Here is a 27,903-nt window from a genome sequence, read left to right on the forward strand (position 1 = left end):
CACATTACACTGATATTGTTATTAAAGAACTCCATAAGCTATCTTTTACTCAGACTCTCCACAGTCCTTATCATACACAAACTTCAAGAAAAGTAAAGAAAACAAATGGAATTCTAAAACTATAATTATCAAAGCTCTTAAAAGTCCTCAAAGTTCCACAGCCTAAAGTATTGCCAAGAGCCTTGATGGTAATAAATCTTCTCTAGGGCCCACAAGTGAACTCCTTTTACAATTGGGAATTTTACTTTATATCTTAGACTCTACCTTATTACAAAGCTAACGTAATTGAATACTGTAAGAGATTCGTATGTCTTCAGCTTTATCAGAAAGAAGTATGAGCTGCATTTCAAAAACATTCACCTGAACAGATTGTGAGTGATTTAAAATTTGGAATCCTGGACTCTGGAAGACACCAGAGGAAACTTGTGCTTGAGTATCACAAGAAAGGAACTTATTAGGTACTGTTAAGAACTGACTCAGCAGTAAAACTTCAAAGTGTTGATCACTGGCTTCACATTTTCCAACTTAAATGACACATCACATCTTCCTGACTACTGTACATCCACTCCATTGGTAGACCTAAGACTAAGGACTCCAAAGAATTCTCCAGAGGTATTAACTTTAAAAGTGAATGAGCTTCCATGCAAGATGATGAAACCAGATTCATTTTCTGCTTCTTCAGTACTCTTTCCTATCCTTTTGCTTTATTACTAAACTTCCCTACAACAACATGATCTTTCATCTTCACGCTATTTTTCTTCACTGCCTAAGATCTACTTCTGCCACTTAAGAAAAAATAAAACTCATGTTTTTCCCCAGACCAGAATTTAATAGATCACTGGATCTACCATGACCCAGCTGACAAAAATGTAATAGCTGTTCCTTTAAACACATTGGAAGGTAGATTCCCTTTTATAGGCCCCACTAGTATTTAAGTTTCCCTCAAATCATTAATCCCTACCCTCAGTCTTATAAAATTGGACCTTGACCTCACATCATCAAAATGCTTCTGCTAAAGTGATTATAATCCTGTTAGCAAGAGTCATCTAATCAGAAAAAACACTAATACTGGGGCTACACTGATTATGATAGTTTGTTCTCTACAGAGACACTTCAGCTTACTTTGTTTGAAATATTTAACTCCACTCAGGGAATTTATCTATCTTATGGGACACTGAATTGGCTTACTCCTGTTGTAATAAATACGTATATTCCCAACACTCCCACCATTAGGATACTACTTATGTGGGTATCAGGTTATACCTGCCTGCTGCACACTAACTTATCCTGTGTATCTGGGGTATCTGTTATGGATTTTCAGATATTACAACTACCACCACAACTTGTTCAACTACAGGTGTGTTTTCCTGTGGTCTTTGGCTGGAGGACACTGACATACTTAAATAGGTATTATTATCCTTACTTTATGCCTATGGAAACTGGTGAGGTTAAATGACTTGCTCAAAGTCACACATTTATTAAGTGGCAGAAACTGGTAGCAGAATCCAGATTTGTTTGACTCCAAGACCCAAACTTTTAATCATGATGTTATACTGCTTTTCTATAGGATCAGTGTTGCACTTCAACTATTACTCTAGCTGCCCACCTCAACGAATTATCTATTCACTACTGCTAACGAGAAAATTGTTAAATTATTTCTTAATACCTTAACCGACCCCCATTATCAATCACTTTATTTTTAATGGCAGAAATTTTAGAGTCTAGAATTACTTTGTTAACATAGTAAATTGTGGATTATCTAGAACTATTTATATTTCTCTTTGGTATATACACATAATTGAATCCTTCAAGATAAATAATAAAGCCACATCTCTCACTTACAAAATTTTTTCTTAAGCTTCATCAAAAATCGATGGCCTCATCTTTTGAGTAACAATACCCAACTCAGACTCAGCAGTCTTTTTTCTCCTTTAAATCTGCTGTATTTATTGCTTCTATTTGCCTTAAATTGAGGGTGTCACTTTACAACCTTTCGCTGGAAACTTAAAATAACAGTAAAATCCCATTTGAGTTAATTTCAGGGGTAATCAAATTATTATAATTTTAGAATTTCAGAATAAATACATTAAACACTATGTTCTTAGTCCCAAGAATGACGAGCTACCTCTCAGATATCTTCTTTAATAAATTAGTAAGTAAAATTAAGTACTCTTATGGAAATATTCTTAGGGAATACAGAAAAAAAGTACTAGCACATCTTCCTTTTCTCCCTCCCACATTTATAGATTGCTACGATACCCCAGGAATCTACTTTTTCTCTGTATGGTTTTGTTTTAGTGTGCAAATTTGGAATTAAGATAGGTTTGTTGAGAGTGATTAGCATATTTGCTATGAAGGCAAGGGAAAAAACCCCATTGGATTATCTGATTACATGATATTCAGGTCAGAGTTGTTCCTGTGTCCACTTTAATAACAGGACCCACATTTATAATAATACATAGGTAATAAATTCTACTTTACAACCAAAAGGTTTATTCTATTTGTGTTCATAATTTCTCTACATAATCATGTTAATAAGATCATAAAGGCAAAATCTAAACTGATTAGGTATACTTGAGAATGGTAAAAAATGATTATTTCACATATCTACTTAGCAAGATATTTAGGTACTCGGGCATTTCTTTATAGTTCTGCTCTTCATTTACACCAAGATAACTATACTGTAACTGGTTTCTGAACGTGTCTCTGCACAGCCAAACCCTCTACATACCAATACCAAACTAATTTTCCTAAATACCTGTATGTTGTATTTTTACTTCCTTTAAGGTAGACTCCTTACTACCACTAGGATAATCCAAACTTACTTGGCCTAGCTGTGGCAGACATTGCTAGCTGCACATTCAATATCCATTCTGCTCTAACTTTGTTCCAGATAGTTATGTACCCAACCTATATACATTATCTTCCCAGATTTCCTTGCAGCTAGGAAAGATCACATGACATAATCTGGCAGAAGTTGTTTTAGAGATTTCTGGGAACATTTGTGCTTTCCTGATATAAGTGCTGTCCCTTTCTAGAATGCAAAGCTAAAGAGGAAGTCAGCATCTTAAGCACAGGAATGAAACTGACAAACCAAAGACAGTAATTATAAATATACAAGAGTCCTTGGCCACCGATTATATTGTAGATCCACTGTACCAGCCCTGGACTTCCTATTTCTGAACATTTTATGTGATAAAAATAAAATCCTGTTTGGTTAAACCACTGTAGAAGGGATTCTGTTACATGCAGTTAAATGCAACCCTAACTGAAACTAGCGTTTAAGCTCTTCACAGCCTGCTCTCAACTGCTCCTCTTTCTGTCTTATCTTCCATTACTCAGTCCCCACTTTCAGGCATCCTTGCTTTGTTCACATCATGTTGCACTGAATTCACTGCTTACCAAACATGTGATGCTCTTCTATACCTCTATACTTTCATACATCCTCTGCACTTTTATACATCATCATAGAAATGTTATCATTCCCTTGCTTAGGCAAACTCCTACTAATGGCATAAGACCCAGCTCAAATATACTGTTTAGTGTTAACTTGCTTTCTCTGTTGTTCACACCTCTAGGCTAGGACTTTTTAATCGCTCACTATAATAATTTATTTACACATCTGCTCCTGCAATTAGACTATTAACTCCTTTGTTGCAGGGACACTGTCTTTTTCTTTATGTATCACCAATGTTTGGCACATGGTAAGATTTTAATGAAGACTAAAACACTAACTGGATTTTTTTAACTGGTATTTTTTGCATTGAAAGTAATTCATAATTCATATCTCTGCCTTTGTTCTATCAGATATTGTTCAACTATTTTTTTCTTCCAATGTATAACTTATAAAAAGAAAAAGATAATTGTAATGTTAATAGCATCTAAAAAAATCCAGTTATCATGTTTTACTCTTTAGATTTCCTATAGGGTTGAACACAAAATTTTTTATCTAATAGGTTGTTTTAACAATGCTTTAAAAATGTTGGAATTGACTTTATAGCATCATGAAAAGCACAGAAGACATTATACCTATAGAGGAAGACTGTGGACTAATCAGAAGGTCTTCTTGGACTTGTTCACTTCCTGGCACTGTCTGCTGATCACTCAGGGAACTCTGAGATGCACTGACAGGCTGGGACACTTCCTCATGGACTTCCTCATCACTTAACCTTTCTACTTTGACCTGGACATCATCTTCAGTACCCAGAGGCAAGGTAGTTTTTGTGCTCTCACAAGTCACATAATCAGCCATTCTTCTACCTGTCTCAGATGGGCCTGGCAATTCCAAAGTCCGGGTATTTTCTGCCTGTTTAACCTTCTCAGGCTGAATCCTTCGATCAATTCCAAAAGGAAAAGTCCAGGGAAAAGCTAAAGAAGAGTCAACTGGTTGATTTCTATTTTCTGAGTAGGAAGCTGAAGAATTCAATACCTGGGGTGAACTTGTTTGTGTGCTACACTTTACAGGGCTTTCAGGAGACATAACAATGTAGCTTTTGCGCTTTCTCCGGGATTCTCGGCAGACAGGAATGGTTCTTTCTACCACACTGCACTCTGAAGACACTGGAGAAATGCTTCCATCTCGAGAAGTAAAATTGCAGTTAGAATTATTTTCTTGTGCAGCATCCAGTCCCTTTTCTGGTTGACTGTTGGGTGTATTCCATAAAATGCTTGATTTCATGAACTCTGAGCAGGTACTGGCAACACTAAACATTTGCATATAGCTGGCTGCAGCTAGAACATCAATAATATTTTCTGTGTTAATTGAAAGAGTGGCTGTGTAAGCATACTCTAAAAGGGGTAGAAAGCCAGTCACTGTAACATGATGCAGATCCAGTACATTCTTGTTCTCATCCTCTGCTTGGCCTACAAGTTTGGTACGAAAGAAATCACTGCAAGCTGCTAGTACCACTTTATGTGCCCGGAAGATTTTGTCCTGGACACGAATAGTGATATCACAAAAATGTCCATCATTTCGCAGCATATTTAACTTTCCAAGCATTTCCTGGCTGTGGGAAGAGGAGCTATGAGTAAATGTTTTCACACCCATGTTTTCCTTTCTCTTCTACAGATGCTCTTCAAGGATGCAAATGAATCAGAAATGTCCTAAAAAATACATAAAACAGAGCATTAATTGATGGCTTAGTAGTTAAAACAGAAGGTAATTTAGATTGTTTTGTGTGACCACTGTGCTAAATAAAAAAGCTGAACGACAGTAGTGAGAGAGAGACTTCAAGATAGGTAATGTATTAAAACATATTCCACCTATCTACCCCCCAAACTGTCCAACCATTGTAGTCTGTGAACTAATGTTTTAAAGAGCTCAAGTTTTAAATAATAGTTTGAAACAGTGACAATTTAGATTGCTTTCTATGTACCAGACACTATTCTAAATGGTTCACATTTGATAATTTATTGATTGTCATATTCTGTCAGCAGGTACACTATTATCCCTGTTTCAAATGAGAGTATTCAGTGGGTAATACCAATTCAAACATTAAACCATCTACTATATATAATCACCCTTTTGAATATGCTCTGCAGGTAAATGTATAGAGGAAAAGAAAGAATGGGAATGGGAAAAGAAAAACAACAAAAAAGATTTCAAGATGAATAAAAAAAGGTCTGTCCCTGTCTGGTATCACAATAAAAAGTACACAAGGCATAAATTCCTGTGCCAAGACAACCAGGTAAGGCCACTGAAATAACTATTTTGATTATGATCAGAGATAACATTTCAAATATAAACCTGCTCCACATACCCTGCCTGAAGACAAGTAGTCACAATGAGACACTAGGCAGCTAGGATTGGTCTAAGCAAATTAAAATCACTTAACATATTTGCTGATTTATCTTTCCTAGGACTGAGAAAAGTAATTAAATGAGAGGGGTAAACATAATGTGTTTTGTGCACTTGTTGCATTCCAGGAAACTGGCTTCTACTTTTCAAGCCTGGCCATGAAGAGTGCTTACTTTCACTGGGATCATGTGGTTGAGGCAGAAAACAGAAACGTGCCTCAGAACAAGTGACATAGTCACAATCCATCTGTATGAACAAAGGTGTGAAGGCAACAAACTAAACAGTGTATTTAGAGAACATGTGCATCATGGTGTTAACATGAAACCATTTTGATCTTAGTTTGGATGGAGGCACCAAACAACAGATTCCACATTCCCAAGTGAGTTGCAAGGCTACCTATGCAAGGGAGTAGTGGAAAACTATTTTTCAACCTTGAGTTACATCCACCTTCAACATTCAAAGAGTTAAAGATTAGAAATGGGTTTTTTCTGAGAGTAATCAGTGTGTTTTGAGTTCCAAACCCCATCCCACTTCCTTCTATTCTCCTGCAAGGGATAGGGCATGTTTGCCCATTGTCTAAGGTCTATGGGAAATGTGTCACACTTGAAAAAAACTCTAAAGGGCACAAGTCTGATTTAAACACTAATCAAGACTAGGAAACATGCTTACTATCTCCCAACAGCATGTAAAAGCAATACAGTGGAGTGGTTGAGAGGGACTCGGGAGCCAGAATGCTGGGTCTGCATTCTGATTCTGCCATATATAGCTGCACGACCTTAGGCAAGTCACTAAACTCTCTGTACCTTAATTTCTCCAGCAGTAAAATAGGGATAATAGAACCTACCTCACAGAAACATTAGTTGCTGCTGCTATTCCTATTAAAGACCTCTTTTTCCTCAACCTCTGCTTCTCCTAATCCTGAAAGGGCTAGAAACAGTCAGCAAATGGGGAGGAGTAAAAAGGCAAATTGGGTAAAGACAGAAAGAGGAAGCGAACCAAATCCTACTCTTCCATGGCCTGTAGTAGGCAAGGAAGAATATCTTTAACTCTAAATTAACTTTATTAGTTCTTGAAAGGATTGTTTCTATTTCCTGAAAGATTATTAAGACTTGCCCTCCAAGGAGTTAGAGGGAGAACTAACCCTGCAGAATAAATTTAAATGGGCAGTGTAAGACAAAAATAAAATTGGTTATGAACACCTCCTGCAAGTCAAGCTTGCTCACTGTAACGGGAACACATATGAGGGTACCTCAAAAACTTCATAGAAAGATTCATATTATCTTTTAATTCTATTTTTCATGAAGTTTTGTTCTACCTTTCCATAAACTTTTTGAAGTACCCTCTTATGTGGTACAAAGTCTGGAGGTATGAGATGAGAAGAAGATGAAGATTAAACTGGGAAATGTCTTTTATGCCATGTATTTATTATCATTACATGCATTTCCCAACAAGTCTCTGTGGAAACTCAATCCTATGACATACTCTATAATAAAAAAAAATACATAGGCAAATATATTTTGGAAATACTTCAATATCATACGTTGAGGCAAAAATTGGAAAAGGGATGAAAAAATCACACATAATACAGACAATTCAGAAGCCAGAATGTATAACCTGAAATTTTTGTAAGTTAGACAATTCTGTTAACAGAAAATTAGTTGTTCAAGGCCACTTATATTTATGCCACGCTAAAGACCTAGAATCTTATTCAATAAGTATGGGTAGTAGTATAAACATTTTAAAAAGATTATCCTGTGGCAATATAGAGGGTAGATTTTAGAGTGGCTATTACAACAGTTCAGGTATATGATAAAATAAAGCCAAATTAAGTCAGTGGCAGTAAGGATAGAGAACATACGTTTGAGAAACATTTTGGAGGGAAAATCACCTGGGTATGATTCTGTATTAAGGATGAGGTGGGGGAGTAGGTAGGATAGACCTTGGGTCTCTGACTTGGAGTTTTTACCAAACAAGATAGGGAATGAAAGAGGAAGACAGCACAATGGGCTGGCTGGGTTAGCTCAATTGGTTAGAGTGTGGTGTTATAACACTAAGGTCAAGAGTTTGGATCCCATACTGACCAGCCGCTAAAAAAGAAAAAAAGGAAGAGATGGTTTTGGTAGTGGTTTGATGGCAGGAAAGAAATATTTTGGTTTGGGGCATACTGTGTTTGAAATATCTCTGAGAAGAATACCAAGTGTAAATTTATATATGAAGTTGCCCATTCTGGTCTGGAGTTCAGGGAAAAAGTCAGAGCAGGACCTAATCACTGAATTTCACAAGAGCTGATGAAAATTTTCATTCTGTTAAATTTGTTAGAGCTGGAGACATGTAAAAAATGTATGGGGAAGAGGAGCAGAAAGGCAAGTTGTGAGAAGCTTAGAGCAGGTAGAGCAAAAGGATTCAGTGAAAACATTTTAGATTTTTTTTTTTCTTTTGACCGGTAAGGGGATCGCAACCCTTGGCACAGTGTGGTCTGCACCACGCTCATCCAGTGAGCACACCAGCCATCCCTATGTAGGATCCGAACCCGCGGCCTCAGCACTACCAGCGCAGCACTCTCCCGAGTGAGCCACGGGGCCGGCCTCCAGTGAAAACATTTTAAGTGTCTAATTATTTTTGACCATGTCCAGTATTTCACACAATACACACAAAACAGGCAGGGAAATATGTGACTGGGTAAATATGTCATGAAATTTCTATCTGGTTTTGCTATATAAATCACCTATATCAATCCATTATCAATAGTTAAAAGCTGAAGAAAAAGTTGCAATCTAAACTTACAGTCTTGAATCTGAATGAAAAGCATCATACAAACTGATAACGGAGTTAATCTTCAGCAGTGAACATCCTTAGCACCCAGACTGGCTTCTGAATTCCATTTCCCACTAAAAGGAACCATGGCTCCTTACAGACATGGCTGATTCCATGTCTGGGGCAGTAAATGTCTACCTGGAACATCTGACCAGATAGGAAGGAAGCTATCAAAGATTATGAGGGGTGTGTCAAAACTCAAGTCAACTGAAGGAGGCTCCTTCTGGCCAAAAATGGGACAATAAACTGAAACACATGAAATATGTTTAAATTCATGAGTTCAAATGACACTAGAGACAAACAACAAAGCTAATTTGTCAACTTTAAAAGATGCTACTGAATCAAATAATTATTTTGAAAACTGGTTTGAAAAAGGGGAAAATAAACCATTTATCCTGCTTTTCCAACACAAATGGTATTTCTGGGTCATCAAACAGAACATGAGAAAAATTTCTCTTTACAGAAATACTTTGGCTAATAAAGAAGGAATTAAAAGATTACCATTTTGCAACACCCCTCCCCCACAAGTGAGGAGACATTGCTCTCCAATGGTTTAGAACGTCACAAAAAGGGAGCAACTAGACATGGCAAAAAAGACAACAAAATCTAATCAAGTCCTCTAGATCCACTACCAATTCACAGGAAATAAAGGTGACAGGAATGTTAAGCTGCACTGCTGGGATGCAAAAAGCAAAATCTAGACTGTGAAGAACTCTACAGGACAAAACATTCAAGTTTTTTCAACTAATAAACTACAAAAAAAAAAAAAAAGAGGGAAACTAAAATGGGGAACCTACACATCATAAGAGACTTAGATTTCTATCATGCAGTGTGTATCTTACTTGAAACAAATTAACATATAAATAGTAAATTCATGAGATAACTGGAAAAGTTTTTACTATTTGATAGTATCAAGAATTATAATTTTTTGATGTGATAACATGACTATTTTATAAAACAACTTTATTAAGATATAATTCACATACCATACAATTCACTCTTTAAAAGTATATAAAATTCAAAGATTTTTAGTATATTCACAGATATGTGTAACCACCATCAGAGTCAATTTTAGGATAATCCCCCCCTTTTTTGTGGCTGGCAAGTATGGGAGGGAATTTGAATCCTTGACCTTGGTGTTACAACACCATGCTCTCTAACCAATTAAAAAACTGGCCAGCCAATTTTAGGACAATTTCATCACTTTGAAAAAAACCCTTGTATGTTTTAGCTATCACCCCCAACACCCCACTCTTTCTGTCTCTATAAATTTCCTTATTCAAAAGTTATGTAAACAAAACCATGTAATATGTGGACTTTGGGGCTCACTTCATTCACTTAGCATAATGTTGTAGCACACAGAGCTTCATTTCATTTTATGGTTGAGTAATATTCCATTATAGGAATATACCACAGTTGATTATCTATCGGTCAGTTAATGGACACTGTGATTGTTTCCACCTTTTGGTTATTATGAATAATGCTGCTATAAACAATCACAAATAAATTTTTGTGTGGACATATGTTTTCAGTTTTCTTGTAAGAGTGGAATTGTTAGAACATATGGTTACTCTGTTTAATTGTTTGAGAAATGGTCAGACTGTTCCAAAGCAGCTGCACCTTTGTATTCCCACAAACAGCTTATGAGGTTCTGATTTTGCAACATCCTAGTCAACACTTATCATCATCTGACTTTTGGATTTTACCCATACGAGTGGATGTGAAATGGTATCTCATTGTGGTTTGGATTTGCATTTCCCTGATAACTAATGACGTCAAGCATCATTTCATGTGCTTATTGGATATTTGGAGAAATGTCTATTCAGATGCTCTGCCCATTTAATTGTCTTTTTGCTATTGAGTTGTAAGAGTTCTTTTTATACTCTAGATACAAGTTGATTACCAGTTATATGGTTTGCAAATATTTCCTCCCATTCTGTGGGTTGTCTTTTCACTTTTTTGATGGTGTCCTTTGAAGCACAGAAGGCTTTCATTTAGATGAAGTCTTTTGCTGCTTATGCTTTTGGTGTTATGTGTATGAACACCTTTCCAAATAAGTCATGAGAATTTACCCCTATGTTCTTTCTAAGTTTTATAGTTTTATCTCTTACATATAGGTCTTTAATCCATTTTGAGGTTTTTTTGTTTTGTGGTTTTTTTTGTATAGTGTGAGGTAAGGGTTCAACCTCATTCTTTTGTATGTGGCTATCCAGTTGTCCCAGTACCATCTGTTGAAAAGGCTATTTTTTTGGCATCCTTGTTGAAAATCAGTTGAACATAAACAAATGGGTTCATATCTGGACTCTCAATTCTATTCCATTGATCTATATGACTATCCTTGTGCCAGCACCACAATGCCTTGACTACTGTTGCTTTGTAGCAAGTTTTGAAATCAGGAACTTTGAGTTCTTCTACTTTGTCCTTTTCAGTATTGTTTTGACTATTCTGGGTCCTCTGCAATGCCATATGAATTTTAGAAGTAGGTTGTCAATCTGTACAAAAACGTTGGCTGACATTCTGATGGAGCTGTGTTGAATTAATAGATCAGTTTGGGAAGTACTGCCATCTTTCAATGCTGAATCTTCTGATCCATGAACATGGCTGTTTTTCCATTTATTTAGATTGTCTTTCTTTCAGCAATGTTTTGTAGTTTTCAGAGTAAAAGTTTCACACTTACATTGTTCAATTTATTCCTAAGTATTACATTCTTCTGATGCCACTGTGAATGAAACTATTTTAATTTCATTTTTGATAGTTCATTGCAAGGGTATAAAAAGACAATAGATTTTTGTATATATTGATCTTAGATCCCTTGCAACCTTGCTGAACTCGTTTATTAGTTCTAAAAGATTATAAATGGATTCTTTAGGACTTTCTACATATTAGATCACATCACCTGCAACAGTTTTACCTCTTTCTTTCCACTCTGGATGTCTTTTATTCATCTTGCCTAATTTCCCTGTCTAGAATCTTCAGTACAATGTTAAATGGAAGAGGCAAGAGCAAACATCCTTATCTTGTTCCTGATCTTAGTGGGAAAACATCTAGTCTTTTTACCATTAATTATGATATTGGCTGTAAGTTCTTTATTGATGCCTTTTTCAGGTTGAAGAAGTTCCTCTCTATTTCTACTTTGTTAAATGTTATCATGAAAGGGTACTCAATACGTCAAATGCTTTTTCTGCATCTATTCAGATGATTGTGTGATTTTAAAAATATTATGTTGACATGATGTACTGCCCTAATCAATTTTTAGATGTTGAACCAGCCTTGTATACCAGGATAAACCCACTTGGTCATGACGTGCAATTTTTTGTGTGTTGTGGAATTCAGTTTGCTAGTATTTTGTTCAGGATTTTTGCATCCATATTCATATGACATATTGGTCTGTAGTTTTATTGTGATGTCTTTGGTTTTATTATCAGGGATTACTGGCCTCATAAAATGAGGTGGGAAGTGTTCTCTTCTATTTTCTGGAAGACTTTATAAAGAAACGGTATTAATTCTTTAAATGTTTGGCAGAATTCACAGTAAAGCCATCTGAGCCTGGCCTTTTCTTTGTGGGTAGCTTTCTGATTACTAATTCAATCTCTTTACCTGATATAGATCCATTCAGAATGCCTACTTCTCCAGTCTCTTTCTAGGATCTGTCCTTTTCATCTACATTATCTAATTTGTAGGCATACAATTGCTTGTAACATTCCTCTATAATCTTTATTATTTCCTTCCTTCTGCTTCCTTTTAGTTTGCTCTTCTTTTTCCGGTATCTTAAGGTGGAGGAAGTTGAAGTTATTCATTTGAGATCTTTCTTCTTTCTCAATATAGGCATTTACAGCTATAAATTTCTCTCTCAGCACTGCTATCGTTACATCCTACAGGTTTTGGTATGTTGCATCTTCATTTTTACTCACCTCAGAATACTTTCTGATTTTCCCTTTGACCCATTTGTTAAGTAGGAGTGTGTTGTTTAGTTTACACATATTTGTGAGTTTCCCAAACCTTTTCCTGCTACTGATTTCTAATTTAATTCCATATAGTCTCAGAACATACTATGCATATTTCAACCTGTTAAAATTTACTGAAGTTTCTTTTATGGCCTAGCATATGTTTTACACTGAAGAGTGTTCCATGTGTACTCGAGAAGAATGTATAATTTACTGCTGTTGAATGAAATGTTCTATACGTGCCTGTTTGGTCTACTTGGTTTATCGCGTCCATTTCTTTGTTGATCTTCTAATTATTCTATACATCATTGAAAGTAGTATATTGAAATCTCCAACTATTAAACTTGAATTGTCTATTTCTCCTTTAATTTCTACTGGTTTTCTCATGTATTTTGATATTCTATTATTTAATTGTGTGTGTGTATATGTATATGTTTATAATTGTTATATATTCCTGATGAAATGACCCTTTTATCATTATAAAATATCTCTAGTAATATTTTTGGTATAAAGTCTACTTGTTGGATATTAGTACAACCGCTTTTTACTTTTAATCCTCTTTTTTTGAATATAAAGTATGTCTCCTGTAGGCAGCACATACTGGATGACTTTTTTTTTTAACCCAGTTTGACAACCTCTACCTTTTGATCATTTAAACCATTCACATTTAATGTTATTATTTGCATAGATTTACACCTGCCATTCCACCTGGTTCTTATGTCTCATGTCTTTTTTCTTCCCTATTCTTCCTTTAATGCTTTCTTTTGCATTAAGCAGATACATACTTTCTAATATAGCATTTTAATTTCTTTCTTTTTTTTTTCTGTCAGCTGGCCATAAGAGGTATTGAACCCTGGACCTTGGCATTATTGACACCACACTCTAATCAACTGAGTTTAACTGGCCAGGCTGCATTTTAATTTCCTTAATTTTTCCACTAAATTTTTTGAGTTATATTTTTAGTGGTTTCTCTAGGGTTCACCATACATATCTTATCAGAATCAGCCTCAGGTTTATACTGTCTTAATTCCAGTGATATACAGAAACATTACTCTGATATAGCTCTCTTCCCTTTCCCCCCATCTTATGGTACTATTATTTTACATATTGTATCTATTAATATTACAAACATAAGAAATTATTATAATTATGACTTTTCCATCTGTAGTCATTTACTTTAGCCCAATCCAGCTTTGATCCTACTTAACCATTTTTGTGCTATTATTGGTAAATATACCATACACTTATTATATTTCTATATGTTACAAGATCAGCATTATGTTGTATATATATTTTTTATAACTTGCTTTTTAAATCAGTCATGATAAAGAGAAAAAATATTCATTTATTCTGTTTTTTATAACTGCATTACTTTTGCTAGTACTACATTTTTTGTGTGTGTATTCAAATTACCTATCATCCAAGGTCATTTGCTTTCAGCCTGAAGAAATTCCTTTAGTATTTCTTATAAGGTGGGTCTGCTAGCAACAAATTCTGTTTTTGTTGATCTGGCAAAGTCTATCTTTCCTTCATTTAAAAAAGATAGCTTTGTTGGATACAGGATTTGTGGTTGACAGTTTTTTTCTTTGAGCACTTTGAATATATTATCCCACTGCCTTCTGGCTGCCACTGTTTCTGATAAAAAGTCTGATGTTAATCTTATTGCGGTTCCATTTAAGTGAGTTATTTTTCTCTTGCTGCTTTCAAAATTTCCTCCTTTTCTTTGACTTCCAGTACTTCCACTATGATGTGTCTCTGTGTTTTTCTTATTTGGGAGTTCACTGAGCTTCCTAAATGTGTCAGCTTCCTAAATTAAGTCAGATGCTTGGGGAAGAGGTTAGTTTTTCAAGAAACACAGATACTCCTTGACTTATGATGGGTTTTTTTTTTTTTACTTATAAACTTACTGTTAGCTGAAAACACCTTAAGTTAAAAAATGCTTTTAATACACCTAACTTATTGAACATCATAGCTTAGCTAGGCTACCTTAAACGTGCTCAAAACTGTACATTAGCCTATGGTTGGGCAAAATCGTCTAACACAAAGTCTATTTTATAATAAAGTGTTGAATATCTCATGTAATTTATTGAATATTATACTGAAATTGAAAAACAGAATGGTTGTATGCGTACTCAAAGTGCAGTTTATACTGAATGCATGTTGCTTTTATAGCACTGTAAAGTTGAAAGATGAACCACACTGTAAGTAGGGGACCATCTGTAGAGGGAGTATTCTACCATTACTGCTTTTAATATTTTTTCTACTGCAATGTCTTCTCCTTCTCCTCTCCTTCTGGCATTCCCATTACACATAAGTGTATAATGGTGCCTGGGATGGTGTCCCACATTCTTCTGAGGCTCTGTCAATTTACCTTTATTTTTTTTTCTCTCTGTTCTTTGATTTGTGTAATCTCTACTGATCTGTGTTCAAATTCACTAAATCTATCTTCTGCCAGTTCAAATCTACTGTTGAGCTCTGCTAGGAGCTCATTTTTATTTGTTATTGTATTTTTCAACTCCAGAATTTGCATCTGATTCTTCTTGATAATTTCTATCTCTTTGTTAATACTCTCTATTTTATACAAAATTGTCATTATACCTTCTTTTACTTCTTTAATCATACTTTTCTCTAGTTCTGTGAACATACTTATAATGACTATTTTGAAGTCTTTTCTATTAAATCTGACATCTGGTCTCTCACAGGTAGTTTGCATTCCCTGCTTTTTTTCTGATTTTGGGGTCATACTTTGTTTCTCATAATTTTTTGTTAGAAACTGAACATTTTCAATAATATACTGCAGCAACTCTGCTTACTATCCCTCTCTCCTTCCTCCACTTTCCTGTTGCGTGTAATTGTTACTTGCTCACTTTTTAGTGACTAGCTGAATTATTTTAGTGAAGTCTATTTTCCAATACTGAGCCTCTGATGTTGTTCCTTAGGGGGAGGTACATCTTTAGGTATGCCCACAGTCAACTGGGATTTACAGTGATATTCTAGGGCTCTCTTTCTCACCCTTATCACATCTGGAAGTTAAACCTCACTAATTTGATTGCTCTACTGTTTTTCAAGAAGACCCAGGGGTACAAATTAATCTAATCAAATTGTGGCTCCTTTGAAGGAATAGTTTCTGAGATCTGTTTGCTATTTGTTCTAGCCACAGGAGAACTCCTCCCAGCTGTCTTATTTCCTGGTCTCACCTGTAGACTAGCTGGTAAACACTCTAGGCTGTATATTCACCAAATCCACAATCCTCTCCCACAGCTACCAGTTTTTGAGAGTGCCCTTAACACTGAAGTTCTACACACTATGTTGCAAATTATGTTAGCTGCTTTGGGAAGAAATTAGGAGCTACCTGTTTTATGGTCTACTTCTCTCCCCAGGCAAAATCTCTTGAACCAGGGCCCAGAAGCAAGCTTCTCTCTTGAGTGACACCTCTCCTCTAGGAGCTGAGTCCTTGGAAAGCTGACAGCAGCCTGAGGTCTTCAAGGTGTGACTCCTCTGTGTGGAACCACTGCTTCACAAGCCAGGGCCAGGGCCACTTGGGCCCCAGGATTCTCAGGGTGCCAGGCCTGAGATGAAGCTCATTCCACTAGTGGGCGATTGGTGAGAAAAGGGAGTCCCTATCTCTAAACAGCACTTGCTATTATAATAAATGTAAATGGTTTAAACACAAAAAATTAAAACACATAGACTATTAATGGGGGGGGGGAATCATTAACCAAGTATACTAGGATGCCTTTAAAAAATGCATTTCAAATATATTTTAGGTGGGTTAAAAGAAAAAGGCTGGAAAATATATACTATTCAAGCACTAATCAAAGGAAAGCTGAACTGGGTCAATTCATCAAGAAGTAAAGCAATTCTGTGTATACACCTTAAGAGAGAACTTCAAAATACATAAACCAAAACCTGACAGAAATGAAAGGACAAGTCTTCAGTTTTATTTGGAGACTTCAATATTCCTGTCTTAGCCACCAATGAAACCAGTAAACAAAAAACTAGCAAAGACAAAGAACTGAACACCACCACAAGCCAAGTGGATCTAATTGGCATTTATAGAACATTCCACCCCACTTTTTTCCAAAGTATGTTCTCCTACCACAATGGAATTAAACAAAAAGTCAATAATAGAAATATAACAAAATCCTCAAACACTTGGAAATAAGCAACACACTTCTAAATTACCCACAGATCAAAGAGCAAGACTCAAGGAAGCTAGAAAATATGTTGAAATGAACAAAAACGAAACACATTAAAATTTATGGAATGCAGCTAAAATAGAGCTTAGAGGGAAATCTGTAACATTAAATGCTTTATCATTAAAAAATGAGTAAGATCTCAAATTAATAATCTAAAGTTTCTGTTTTAAGAAGCCTGAAAAGAACAAAATAAAACCAAAGCAAATAGAAGGAAGGAATAAAGAGAAAGTTAATGACTCTGAAAACAAAAATAGAGACCCTCCCCCAAGTGCTTGTTCTTTAAAAAGACAGTAAAAATGATGAAAGCTCTAGCAAGACTGACAAAGAAAATTAGAAGAAATAAAGTACTGATCTCAGAAGCAATAGACGGGCTATTAGCAGAAATATAAAAAGGATAATAGGGAATACTATGAAATACTGTACACATTATACAACATAGATCAAATGGACGAATTCCTCAAAAAGCACGCACTACCAAAATTCAACCAATAAGAAATAGATAATCTGAATAATCTTATAACTACTAAGGAAATTGAATGCATAATTAAATCCTTCTAAACAAGAAAACTCCAGACCCAGGTGGTTCACTGTAGAATTCTACCAAACATTTTAAGGAAGAAATACCAACTGTATACAATGTTTTCCAGAATATAGAAAGAACATTTCACAACTCATTTTATGAGGCTAGCACTACCCTGACACCAAAACCAAAGACAGTACCAAAAAAAGAAAAAAAAAAAAAGGAAACTACAAATATTTGTTCCTTTGCAAACAAAGATGTAAAGATCCTCAACTTAGCAAATCAAACCTAGCAATATATATATAAAAAAGAATAATATCACAACCAAATAGTTTTTTTAAAAGAAATCTGATATTACAAGGCTTGTTCAATATTACAAAATCAGTCAGTGCAATCTACCATAGTGACAATGTAAAGAAGAAAAACCACATAATTTCAACTGATGCAGTAAAAGCATTAAAAAAAAAAAATCAACACCCCTTCATGATACACTCTCAGCAAATTAGGAATAGAAAGGAACTTCCTCAACCTAATAAACGGCAATTACAAAAAACCTACAGGTAATAAGACTGGGATGTTCTCCCCCTAAGATGAGGAAAAAAGCAAGGATGTCCCTTCCCATCAGTCCTATTCAACACTGCACTAAAAGTCCTCACTGGTGCAAAAAGGCAAGAAAAAGAAAGTCAGTCACCCAGATTTGAAAGGAAAATATAAAACTGTTCCTATTCAGAGACATGACTATTTACACCCAAGGAATCTTTAAAAAAGAAAAAAACCCTCTTAGAACTAATAAGTGACAGGAGAGGTCAAAATAAAGCGGCAACTGTATCTTTATACAGTAGCAATGAACAATAGGAAAACCAAACTTAAAAAAAAACAACAAAACTTCTACTCAGCATAGTAAAAGATGTCAATTCTCCTCAAATGATCTACAGATTTAACACAATTATAATTAAAATTCCAGCAGCATTTTTTAATTTTTTTATTTTTGTAAATATAGACAAGCTGACTCTAAAATCTATATAGTCAAGCAAAGAAACTAGAATGGACAAAAGAATTTTGAAAAAGAATGAAGTTAGAAGAATTATGTTAAAGACTTACTGTAAGGCTACAGGGATCCAGACAGATTTGTATCAGCAAAAGACAAAGAGATCAATGGAAGAGAAAAGTCTAGAAATACATCCATATAAGCATAGCTGATTGATATCTGGCAACAGCACATAACCATCTCAATGTAAAAACAGTCATTTCAATAAATGCTATTGCAACAATCCGACATCCACATATGGTTCTCCAGAGAGACAGAACAAACAGAATATGTATACAGACACATGAAAGGGGACTTATTAGGGGAATTGGCTCACATGATTATGAAGGCTCAGAAGTCCCAGAAGAGGCCATCAGCAAGGCGGAAACGTTGGGATGCCAGTAGCATGGATCAGTCCAAATCCAAAAGCCTCACAACCAGGGGAGCCTATGGTAAAATTCTCAGTCCGACACAAAAGGCCTGAGAGCCCATGGGTGCTGCTGGTGTTAAGTCCCAGATCCAAACACTGGGAAGCCTAGAGTTCTGAGGTTCCAGGACAGGAGTGAAGAGTGTACCCAGGTTCAGGGGACACAGTGATACCTTTGCCTTTTCTTCAGTTTTTGTTCTCCCTGGACCCCAAGAAGATTGGACTGTTCCTGTCCATACTGAGGGAGGGTCTTTCCCACCTAGTCCACTCAGGCTCACACTTTCCTCTGGAAACACATTCACGAACACAGCTCCGAGTAATGCGTTCCCTGGTTTCTAGGTGTTCACTAATCTATCTAAGTGGACACAAATTAACCACCACAATATACAAAAAAACCCAAAAACAGAACCAAAAAAACCAACCCACTTCTATTGAAACCTCATACCTCATTCAAAAATTAACTCAAAATGGGTCATAGACCTAAATGTAAAGCCAAAGTATCTCCTTCGTGACCTGGGATTAGGATAGGTAAAAAGTTCTTAGCCAATGGTAAACTTGATGTAGTGGACTGAATAATGTCCCCCCCAAAATCACTGAAGCTTGAATTGTCCCCCACGTTTTATGTATTAGAAACTTGGCCCCCACTGTGACAGTTAAGACGGTGAGAAATCCTAATATGGTGGTTGAAAGGTGGAGCCTTGAAGAGATGATTGGATTGTAGGACCAAGCAGTAGTGAATGGATTAAAAATGGTGGTCAGGGGTGTGGTTCTAAGGGCTTTAAAAGAGGAGAGTCTGTTTTTCTCTCTCTCTGCTTCTACCATCTTGCAATGTGAGACCCCTGGGTCACTGACGTCACCACCAGATGGACTTTGGACTTCCCAGCCTCAGAAACTGTAAGCAATAAATTTTATTTTTCTTTATAAATTACCCCAGTTCCAGGTACTTTGTTATAAGCAACAAAAATGGACTAATACACTGGACTTCATAAAAAAAAAAAAAAAAAAAAAAACTTTTGCTGCGTGAAAAACACTGTATTAAGAGAATGAAAAGACAACCTTCGGCCTATGAGAAATTACTTGCAAATCACACACTTGTCAAAAAACTTGTACCCAGAATGTTGGAGTGAGCAGGACTGAAGCCATGTTGGGACCTAAAACTTCATGAGCTCTAAAAGATTTTTTAAAAGACAGTTTTTTTTCTTGGCATGCATTTCTGTGAGTTCCCTCTTATCCCATGGTTATTTGATATTCTGAACCTTGGTTATGGGAAAAGATGACATTATTTACATAAATGTAAAGTTGTTTTCCAGCCAGCGTGGAGTTGCAAACTTGCCAGGAGGCACATACTATCCAGACCTTGAGAAATCAAAGAAGACATCAATAAAGCTATGCTGATTTCACCCCTACAGCAGGACCCTGAGATAACAGCAAGGACAGGATCAAAAATCAGTCTTAGCGAGACTCTGTACCTGGCTCCTTGCATGGAACCCTCACAGCTCACCCCCTGCTTTTCATTTCCCATGTTCTACTCCCTCAGTCTCCTCTTTAAAAACTTCAGTAAATCTGAGTCTTTGAGGTGGCTTTAGACTGGCCATTCTTTCTAAGGTTTATGAGAGAGATGGGTTAGCCTAACACCTCTCCTCAGGTCACTGGTATTCCTGAATAAAAACTGACTTCCATTTTCGCCATTTGACTTTTGAGTGGTTTGCTTTTGAAATGGGGCAGGAGCCAGTCCAATGACAAGAATATTCAACGAACTCTTAAAATGCAGTGATAAGAAAACAACTCACCCAATTAAAAGCCGAGGGGAGAGCTGAGACCTCTACCCTTGCCCAGTTGTAATGCAGTGCTCCTGCTCCCTCCCTGTTGGTGTGTGTCAGTCTCTGTCTGATGGCCCAGTGAGGAGCTGGGACTTTAATCCATATCCAGTGATAAGGAGGACCCCCTCACAATCAGTGGAGGACATATGGGGAGCAGTAAAACAAGGTGTTCCCTCTCCTTTCAGCCACGGTGGTTCAGCAGAGGCAAGCTGGGAACCTGAACTTCCAATCTCATCCCACAGTAACAAGGAACTTCTTTCTCTGCCAGTGTGTCAACAAAAGCCATGTTAGGAATCTGGACTTTCACCCTGACCTGGCAGTTATGAGGCAGTATCTCCTTTTCCTCACTGCTGTGGTGTCAGAGGCAGCCTACTAAAACTGAAGATTTAAATAAGACCCAGAGTATCGTAACATAAACCCCAAAATGTCCAGGATACAACTGAAAGTCAATCATCATACAAAGAACCAAGAAAATCTCAACTAGAATAAGACAATCTACAAATGCCAACACTGAGATGACACAGATATTCTAACTATTTAACAAGAATTTTAAAGCAGCCATCATAAAAGTGTTTCAAGGAACAATTGCAAACATACTTCAAACAAATAAAAAAATAATCTCAATAAAGAAATAAAGATAAAATACAGTAACTACAATGAGATACCACTTCATACCTACTAGGATGGCTAGAAAAAAAAGACAGATAATAATAATCGTTGGTGAGGATACACAAAAACTGGAAACCTCATATATGGCTCGTGAGAATGTAAAATGATACAGCCAATTTGGAAAGCAGTCTTGAAAGTTCCTCAAAGGTTAAACATAGAGTTACCATATGGTCCAGGAATTCTACTCTTAGGTACATGTTGAAGAGAATTGAAAACATGTGCCCACACAGAAACTTACACAAGAGTAGTAGCACTGGACAATGGACAAATAACATGTGGTATATCCTTACAATGAAAGTTATAATTTGGCAATAAAAAAAATAAAGTACTGATGTATGGTATGATGAATGAGCCTTGAAAACATGCTAAGTGAAAAAGCTAGTCACAAAGGAATATATATTGTATAATTCCATTTATATGAAATGCCCAGAATAGGCAAATTTATAGAGACAAAAAAATAGATCAGTGGTTGCCTAGGGCTGGGAGATAAGGGAAATTGGAGGGTGAAAGCTAAGGGGGTCAAGGGTTTCTTTTTTGGGGTAATGAAACTTTAAAAAATGATTATGGTAATGGATACACAACTCTATGAATATACTAAAAGCCAATGAACTGTACACTTCAAATGGGTGAACTGTATGTATGGTAATTTTAAAGCTGTTAAATATAACTGAAAATAAACTCAATAGACAAGTTCAACAGAAGAATGGAGAGGACAGGAAAAAGAATCATTGAACTTGATAGAATAAATATTATGCTTTTAGAACAACAGAGAGAAAAAAGACTGAAAAAAGAGCAACAGAGCCTCAGGGGCCTGTGGAACTAAAAAAAGATCTACCTTTTGTATCCACAGAGTTACAGAAGGAGAGGAGAAAGAGGGTGGGGCTGAAAAAATATCCAATGAAATAATGGTTGAAAACTTACCAAATTTAACCCAACTCACTAGTCCAGAAAAACAAATACTTCCTAAATTTGGCAAAAGACTTATATAAGCCTAGAGATTCTAGAGGCCAAGTAAGCCCAAACTGTATACATGCAAAAAAAAAAAATCCATGCCCGAACACATCATAATCAAACTGCTGAAAACTAGATACCCATGGAGGGCAGAAAGAAGTGGCAAAGTATGTTTTAAGTACTGAAAGAAAAGAACTGTCAACCCAAAAATCCTATATCCAGTGACAATATCCTTCAGGAATGAAGGGGAAATCAAGACACATTCAGATGAATGAAAACTAGAGAATCTGCTGCCAGCAGACCTACCCTAAAAGAATGGTTAATGGAAGTTCTTGAAATGAAAGGAGGAAACAATGGACAGAGTAAAAAATACAGTCAACAGTCTTTCCATACCTTCTTGAGTTTTCTAAATTACGTTTGAAGTAACTGAAGCAAAAATTGTAACATTGTTTGATGTGGACCTCAAAGCATGTGGAGGAAATATTTAAGACAATTATATCATAAATGGGAAGGTAAAGGGACTTTAAAGAGAGGTAAGGTTTCTACATTTCAAACTTAAAATGCTCACATCAGTAGACTAAGTCATTTATGTATAATACAATACCTAGAACAAATTCAAAATAACCTATACAAAGAGATATGTTAAAAACACTATGGACAAATCAAAACAGAATTGTAAAAATGGTACAAGTAACACAGGAAGGCAGGAAAAAGAAAACAGGAACAGAGGGAATTAACAAAACAGCAGACTTAACATACTTAAGTCTTACTATACCAATAATTACATTGAATGTAAATAGTCTAAATAAAATCAATTAAAAGACAGAGATTGACAAGAGTATATTTTTAAAGTGAGCCAACTATATGCTATCCATAAGAAATTCACTTTAAGCATAATGATATAGGTAGGTTGAAAGTAAAAGGATGAAGAAAACACAGAACTGCTACTGTTCAATGAAGTGGCTACTGGCCACATGTGGTTATTCTAATTAAAATTAAATAAAATTGAAAATTCAGTTCCTCAGTTGCACTTGCCACACTTCAAGTAGTATATTAAAAAGCAGTTTTATTGTATTGGTGATGTGCCCTTATCACTGTTTAAAAGAATGTAACATAGCCAAAACTCTATTATAAACTAAAAAGCCTACATCACCTTTTATTTAACAGCCATTATTATTATTATTTGTGGCAAAATATACATAAAATTTACCATTTTAACAATTTTTAAAGTGTACACAGTTCAAGTGGCATTATGTACATTCACATCGCTGTGTAACTGTCATCACTATCCATCTGCAGAACTTTTTCTTCATCCCATACTGATACTTACTACCCATTAAACAACTACTCCACATTCCTCTCTCCCCCCAGCTCCTGGTAACCATTGTACTGTCTCTATAAATGTGACTGTTCTAGCTACCTCATAAGAAGTGGAATCATCCAATATTTGTCCTTTTGTGGCTTGCTTATTTCACTTAGCATAAAGTCCTCAAGGTTCATCCATGTTGTACCATGTGTCAGAATTTCCTTCCTTTCTAAAGCTGAATAATATTCCATTGTATGGCATATTGTACACATTTTGTTTATCCATTCATCCTAGATAGATACTTGGGTTCCTTCTACAGGTGATAAATCCCCTATTTTACTCATGAAAGCAAGGTTTATTCACAAATTCAAAGAATCTTCAAGTACAGAAGAATCTTGCAGGCCATCCAGTCCCATAGCCTTCTAGTACTTAAATCATTTAACTGAAGTTACCCCAATCATAAAATTCTGGTAAATATTTCACAGTATCTTGAGTAAGGGTTGTTACCACTTTAAACTGTTCACATTTCTCTCTTTTCCAAGGTGGCAATTATCACCTATTATTAATTAATTTATTTAGCCATGACACACATGACAATAAGTGTGGTAACACACCTCTGTGGACAAGAACAAATTTTTTTTAAAAACTGAGGTAAAATATATACAAATTCTGCCATCCTAACCATTTTAAGTGTATAGTTCAGTGGCATTAAGTACATTCAAACTGGTGTGCAACCAGCACCACTACCTATTTCCAAAACTTTTTCATCAGCAGTGCCAGATTTTTTTTTTTTTTTTTTTGTCTTTTTGTGACTGGTAAGGGGGTTGCAACCCTTGGCTTGGTGTCGCCCGCACCGTGCTCAGCCAGTGAGCGCACCGGCCATTCCTATATAGGATCCGAACCCGCGGCGGCAGCGCCGCTGCGCTCCCAAGCGCTGCACTCTCCCGAGTGCGCCACGGGGCCGGCCCAGCAGTGCCAGATTTTGACAAAATTCAAAAAACCTACAGGGAACAAAAGCAAATAGCATTACAAACTTTATTTCCCAAAAGAATTTTACAAAGTATGTAAGAAATAAATTCATTTCTTTAAATTATATCAAATATGTTTCATTTTTATCTAAAGAAAATATATTCAATCTCATTTTTAAAAATTAAGCTTTATTTGACAATGAGAATATTGATTTTTTTTTCTTATTCTCTACTCCACACACAATATAAAAAGGCAAGCAAATACATAAATTTTTTTTACAAATATTAGAACTCATAGAATTTACACAGAATTAAATTGTATGTTACTGCAATTTTTTTCATCGTGTCATTCCTGCTTACAGACAATATGGATGGTCAACTCTCACACTTTGCTTATTCACCCTTCTCTTAATTAAAAATTAACTCATGGATAAAATAAAATTGAAGTAACTGTAATAACCATAAACACTTCAATAATTCATAATTGCCACAACTATAAATGGTAGTGTACATTAGTAACGGTTCTTTACAAAAGGCTGTGGCAATTAAGCTATACAAGTCCAATTCCTAAAGTTCTAATTTTACTTCACAGTTGTCAAGAGGTAGCAATCACAAAATCTCTGATAAGGTCTGCTTCTTTGAAGACCATGATTAAAGCTGGTCAAGAACAGGACTTCAGATAGCAGCTCTGGAAATCACGTCTTTGTAGACATAGATAACTATGGGAAAAAATTCTGCTTTGATAAAGTCAATATTATATTAAGCGTCTGTAGAGAAATCATATGCCATACTGAGACTGACAGTTTTCATTCTCTTTTTCTATAGATATTACTATTCATGGCTTGAATCTTAGCAGTTATTTTAGAGTTTAAAAAGATAAAGGATGGAAGAATAGATTGAAAATAAGAGGCAGTATTTTTCCCCCTCAGATGGGAAAAAACACTCAGAAAGAGAATGAAGGAATTTGAATTTGAGATCTGAAAAAGACATTAAATTATTTTATAGTTCAGGAAAAAAAGTTAAGTTTAGTTCAACAAACATTTATGAGGTGTCAGATACTTGTGCTAACGCCCAAAAAGGTTAATTAACCAAGTCAGTAACTTAAGAGCAGAGCTGAGAGTGAGGCACAGATTATTCGGTTCTTGAGGTCCACTGCTTTGTACAAAAAACAGGACCTGGTGAAAATGAAATGTTTTAATTAAAAAAAAAAAAAGATAAAAAACAGGACATGGAGGAGTCTAAGTTACAAGTACTATTTTCAAAGATTTGATAATAATGTAAAAATAATTCTATTTCCATAAGGACACAACTGTTCTTATTAGAATAAAAATCTTTCTTACTACTTCTAAAACCCATATTCAATCTGTTCAAACCAGTAGGTCAACTATCCCCAAAATGACAAACTGCTTTTACACAACTAAAGTGACAAATTGCTTTTACTGCTGTGGGGAAAAGTTATGACTCATTATAGTAAATACCTTTCAAAACTGTCAAACTGATAAAAGTCAGGCAAATTCTATAACAAAATAATGTTTAAAAAAAAAAAAAAAAACCCGAAAGAAATTGCTGTTGGGCCAGAATTTTAAAAGCTGAGTCTTAGTCACAGTATTTGCTGCCAAACAACCTAAAGAGAAAAAAGTGCCCAAGGAAGGGGTAAGGTAGGAATTGGTAAAGGGCCATGAAAAATGATTACGTTGTATAATGTTGAATATACTAACTATCCTGATTTGAGCATCCCATATTGCACACAGGTAATGATATTAAACTCCGTACTCCACAGATATGTACAATCAACTATGTTTCCATAAAAAAAAATGTACCCCCAAATGCCAAACATTAGCCTATTCTGATTATCTGAATGTCCCAGAAAAATACGTATTTATAGTTAATATTCAATCTGTAAATATAATAATAATAATATATATATATAAAGGATTTTTAAAACACCTATTAATTTGAATTTTCTTTCCTTTTCTTTTTTTGGCAGCTGGCTGGTATAGAGATTCGAATTCTTGACCTTGGTGTTACAAGGTTGCACTCTAACCAACTGAGCTAAATGGCCAGCCCTGAATTTTCTTAGAAGCTTACTATCCCAAATTTTATATACCTCACATATATAAAATTATATATACCTCACATCATAACTACTCCTCAATTCCTTTTGAGAGTTCTAATTCTAAACCTGCCATAACCATTTACTATTCCTGTCTCTTTGAACTACAGAAGAATGCTGTAAGTATAAATACATTGAGTCTTTTGATACATTACTATGCATTAATTAAAAGAATTATAGTCTTTTCATATTACCCAAAACTCAATAACAGATCTCCTCACCTCCTGTATAACTAAGCTTTATTCCAGTATCTCACATTCAATTCGATTATCAATTAATATGTAACACTACCTGGAGACTGCTTGCATACTGGTAGAGCAGTAGCTTTGTAATTCACACAGACCTGGATCTTAGCCATGACTGTATCATTGAAGTGGCCGGATGACCTTAAACAAGTAAAGCGAGCTTTCTGAGGATTGTTGTAGGGATTAAATGAGATATGTAAAATGCCCAGGGCCTAGCACATCATGTATATATATAAGAATACAGTACAGCACTGAGTAACAGATGAACTGTCCTTGAACAGGTGAACTGATAGATCTCTGACTGAATGAATCTCAAATTTCCAACAACATCCAGCCTGAACTTCAATCCTGGGCTTCTAATGACTAGTTAGAGTGCTAGATAATTCCATCTGAATGAGTCAGCCATCTTTCAAATTGACTGTCTGAAAATGATCTCAAATTTTTTCTCTTCAACTAACACTCCACCGCAGAATTTATTTTGTTAATGATGGATGCCTTCAATTGCCCAGTCACCCATAGCTTAAAATCTAGTAGCCATTTAAAAAAAAATTTAGTACTCAGTTTTGATTCTCCATCTCCCATCAAAACCTGGAAACTGTACCTCAGGTACTCTCCCTTCACAGTCAAATTTAGAAAAACTACAGATATTCCTCTACTTAGAAATGTTTATTAATAAATCAAAGTCATTTTCCAGAGCAAGCATGTTAACTGTGCCCACTACCAAGAGATGATAATAATTGGTTTTTTGTGGTCATTTAACTCTTGACTCTAGTTTTCACTGGTTTGTTCTCTTTGTGCTTAGTTTTGAGGTACTTATTATTAAATCCAGCATATTCAATAAGCATAAAAATAGTAAGAATGCTGAATGTGCTAATAGAGGTATGTAATTATGGTGGAAACAAAATGCAGAGATAAATATATTAGCCAAGATAAACATACTAATGAAGAGTGAGAAAATAAAGCATGCTGCCACCGTGAATAGGATAAATATTAAATAGTATGAATGATTTATTGTGAGATATCCACAACAAATCCTGTAATATATGATGGTGCTATACCTAAATGATAATTGATAATAATCAGCAAAAGTCAAGGAAAAATGG

General features: G+C 35.5%; 1 protein-coding gene across 4 annotated transcripts in view; it reads right to left on the reverse strand.

The window, feature by feature from the left end:
• ZBTB44 (zinc finger and BTB domain containing 44) overlaps positions 1-27,903 on the reverse strand; it is a 59,371-nt gene that overhangs the window by 15,331 nt on the left and 16,137 nt on the right. For all 4 annotated transcript variants that reach the window (XM_063093213.1, XM_063093211.1, XM_063093210.1 and 1 more), the window contains exon 2: positions 4,030-5,103. In XM_063093213.1, the coding sequence (XP_062949283.1) occupies positions 4,030-5,047 (1,018 nt within the window). In that variant the 5' untranslated portion in view covers positions 5,048-5,103. The remainder of the gene's footprint in view (positions 1-4,029; positions 5,104-27,903) is intronic.

This window comes from Cynocephalus volans, chromosome 4 (assembly GCF_027409185.1).
Source record: "Cynocephalus volans isolate mCynVol1 chromosome 4, mCynVol1.pri, whole genome shotgun sequence".
Taxonomy (NCBI): Eukaryota; Metazoa; Chordata; class Mammalia; order Dermoptera; family Cynocephalidae; genus Cynocephalus; species Cynocephalus volans.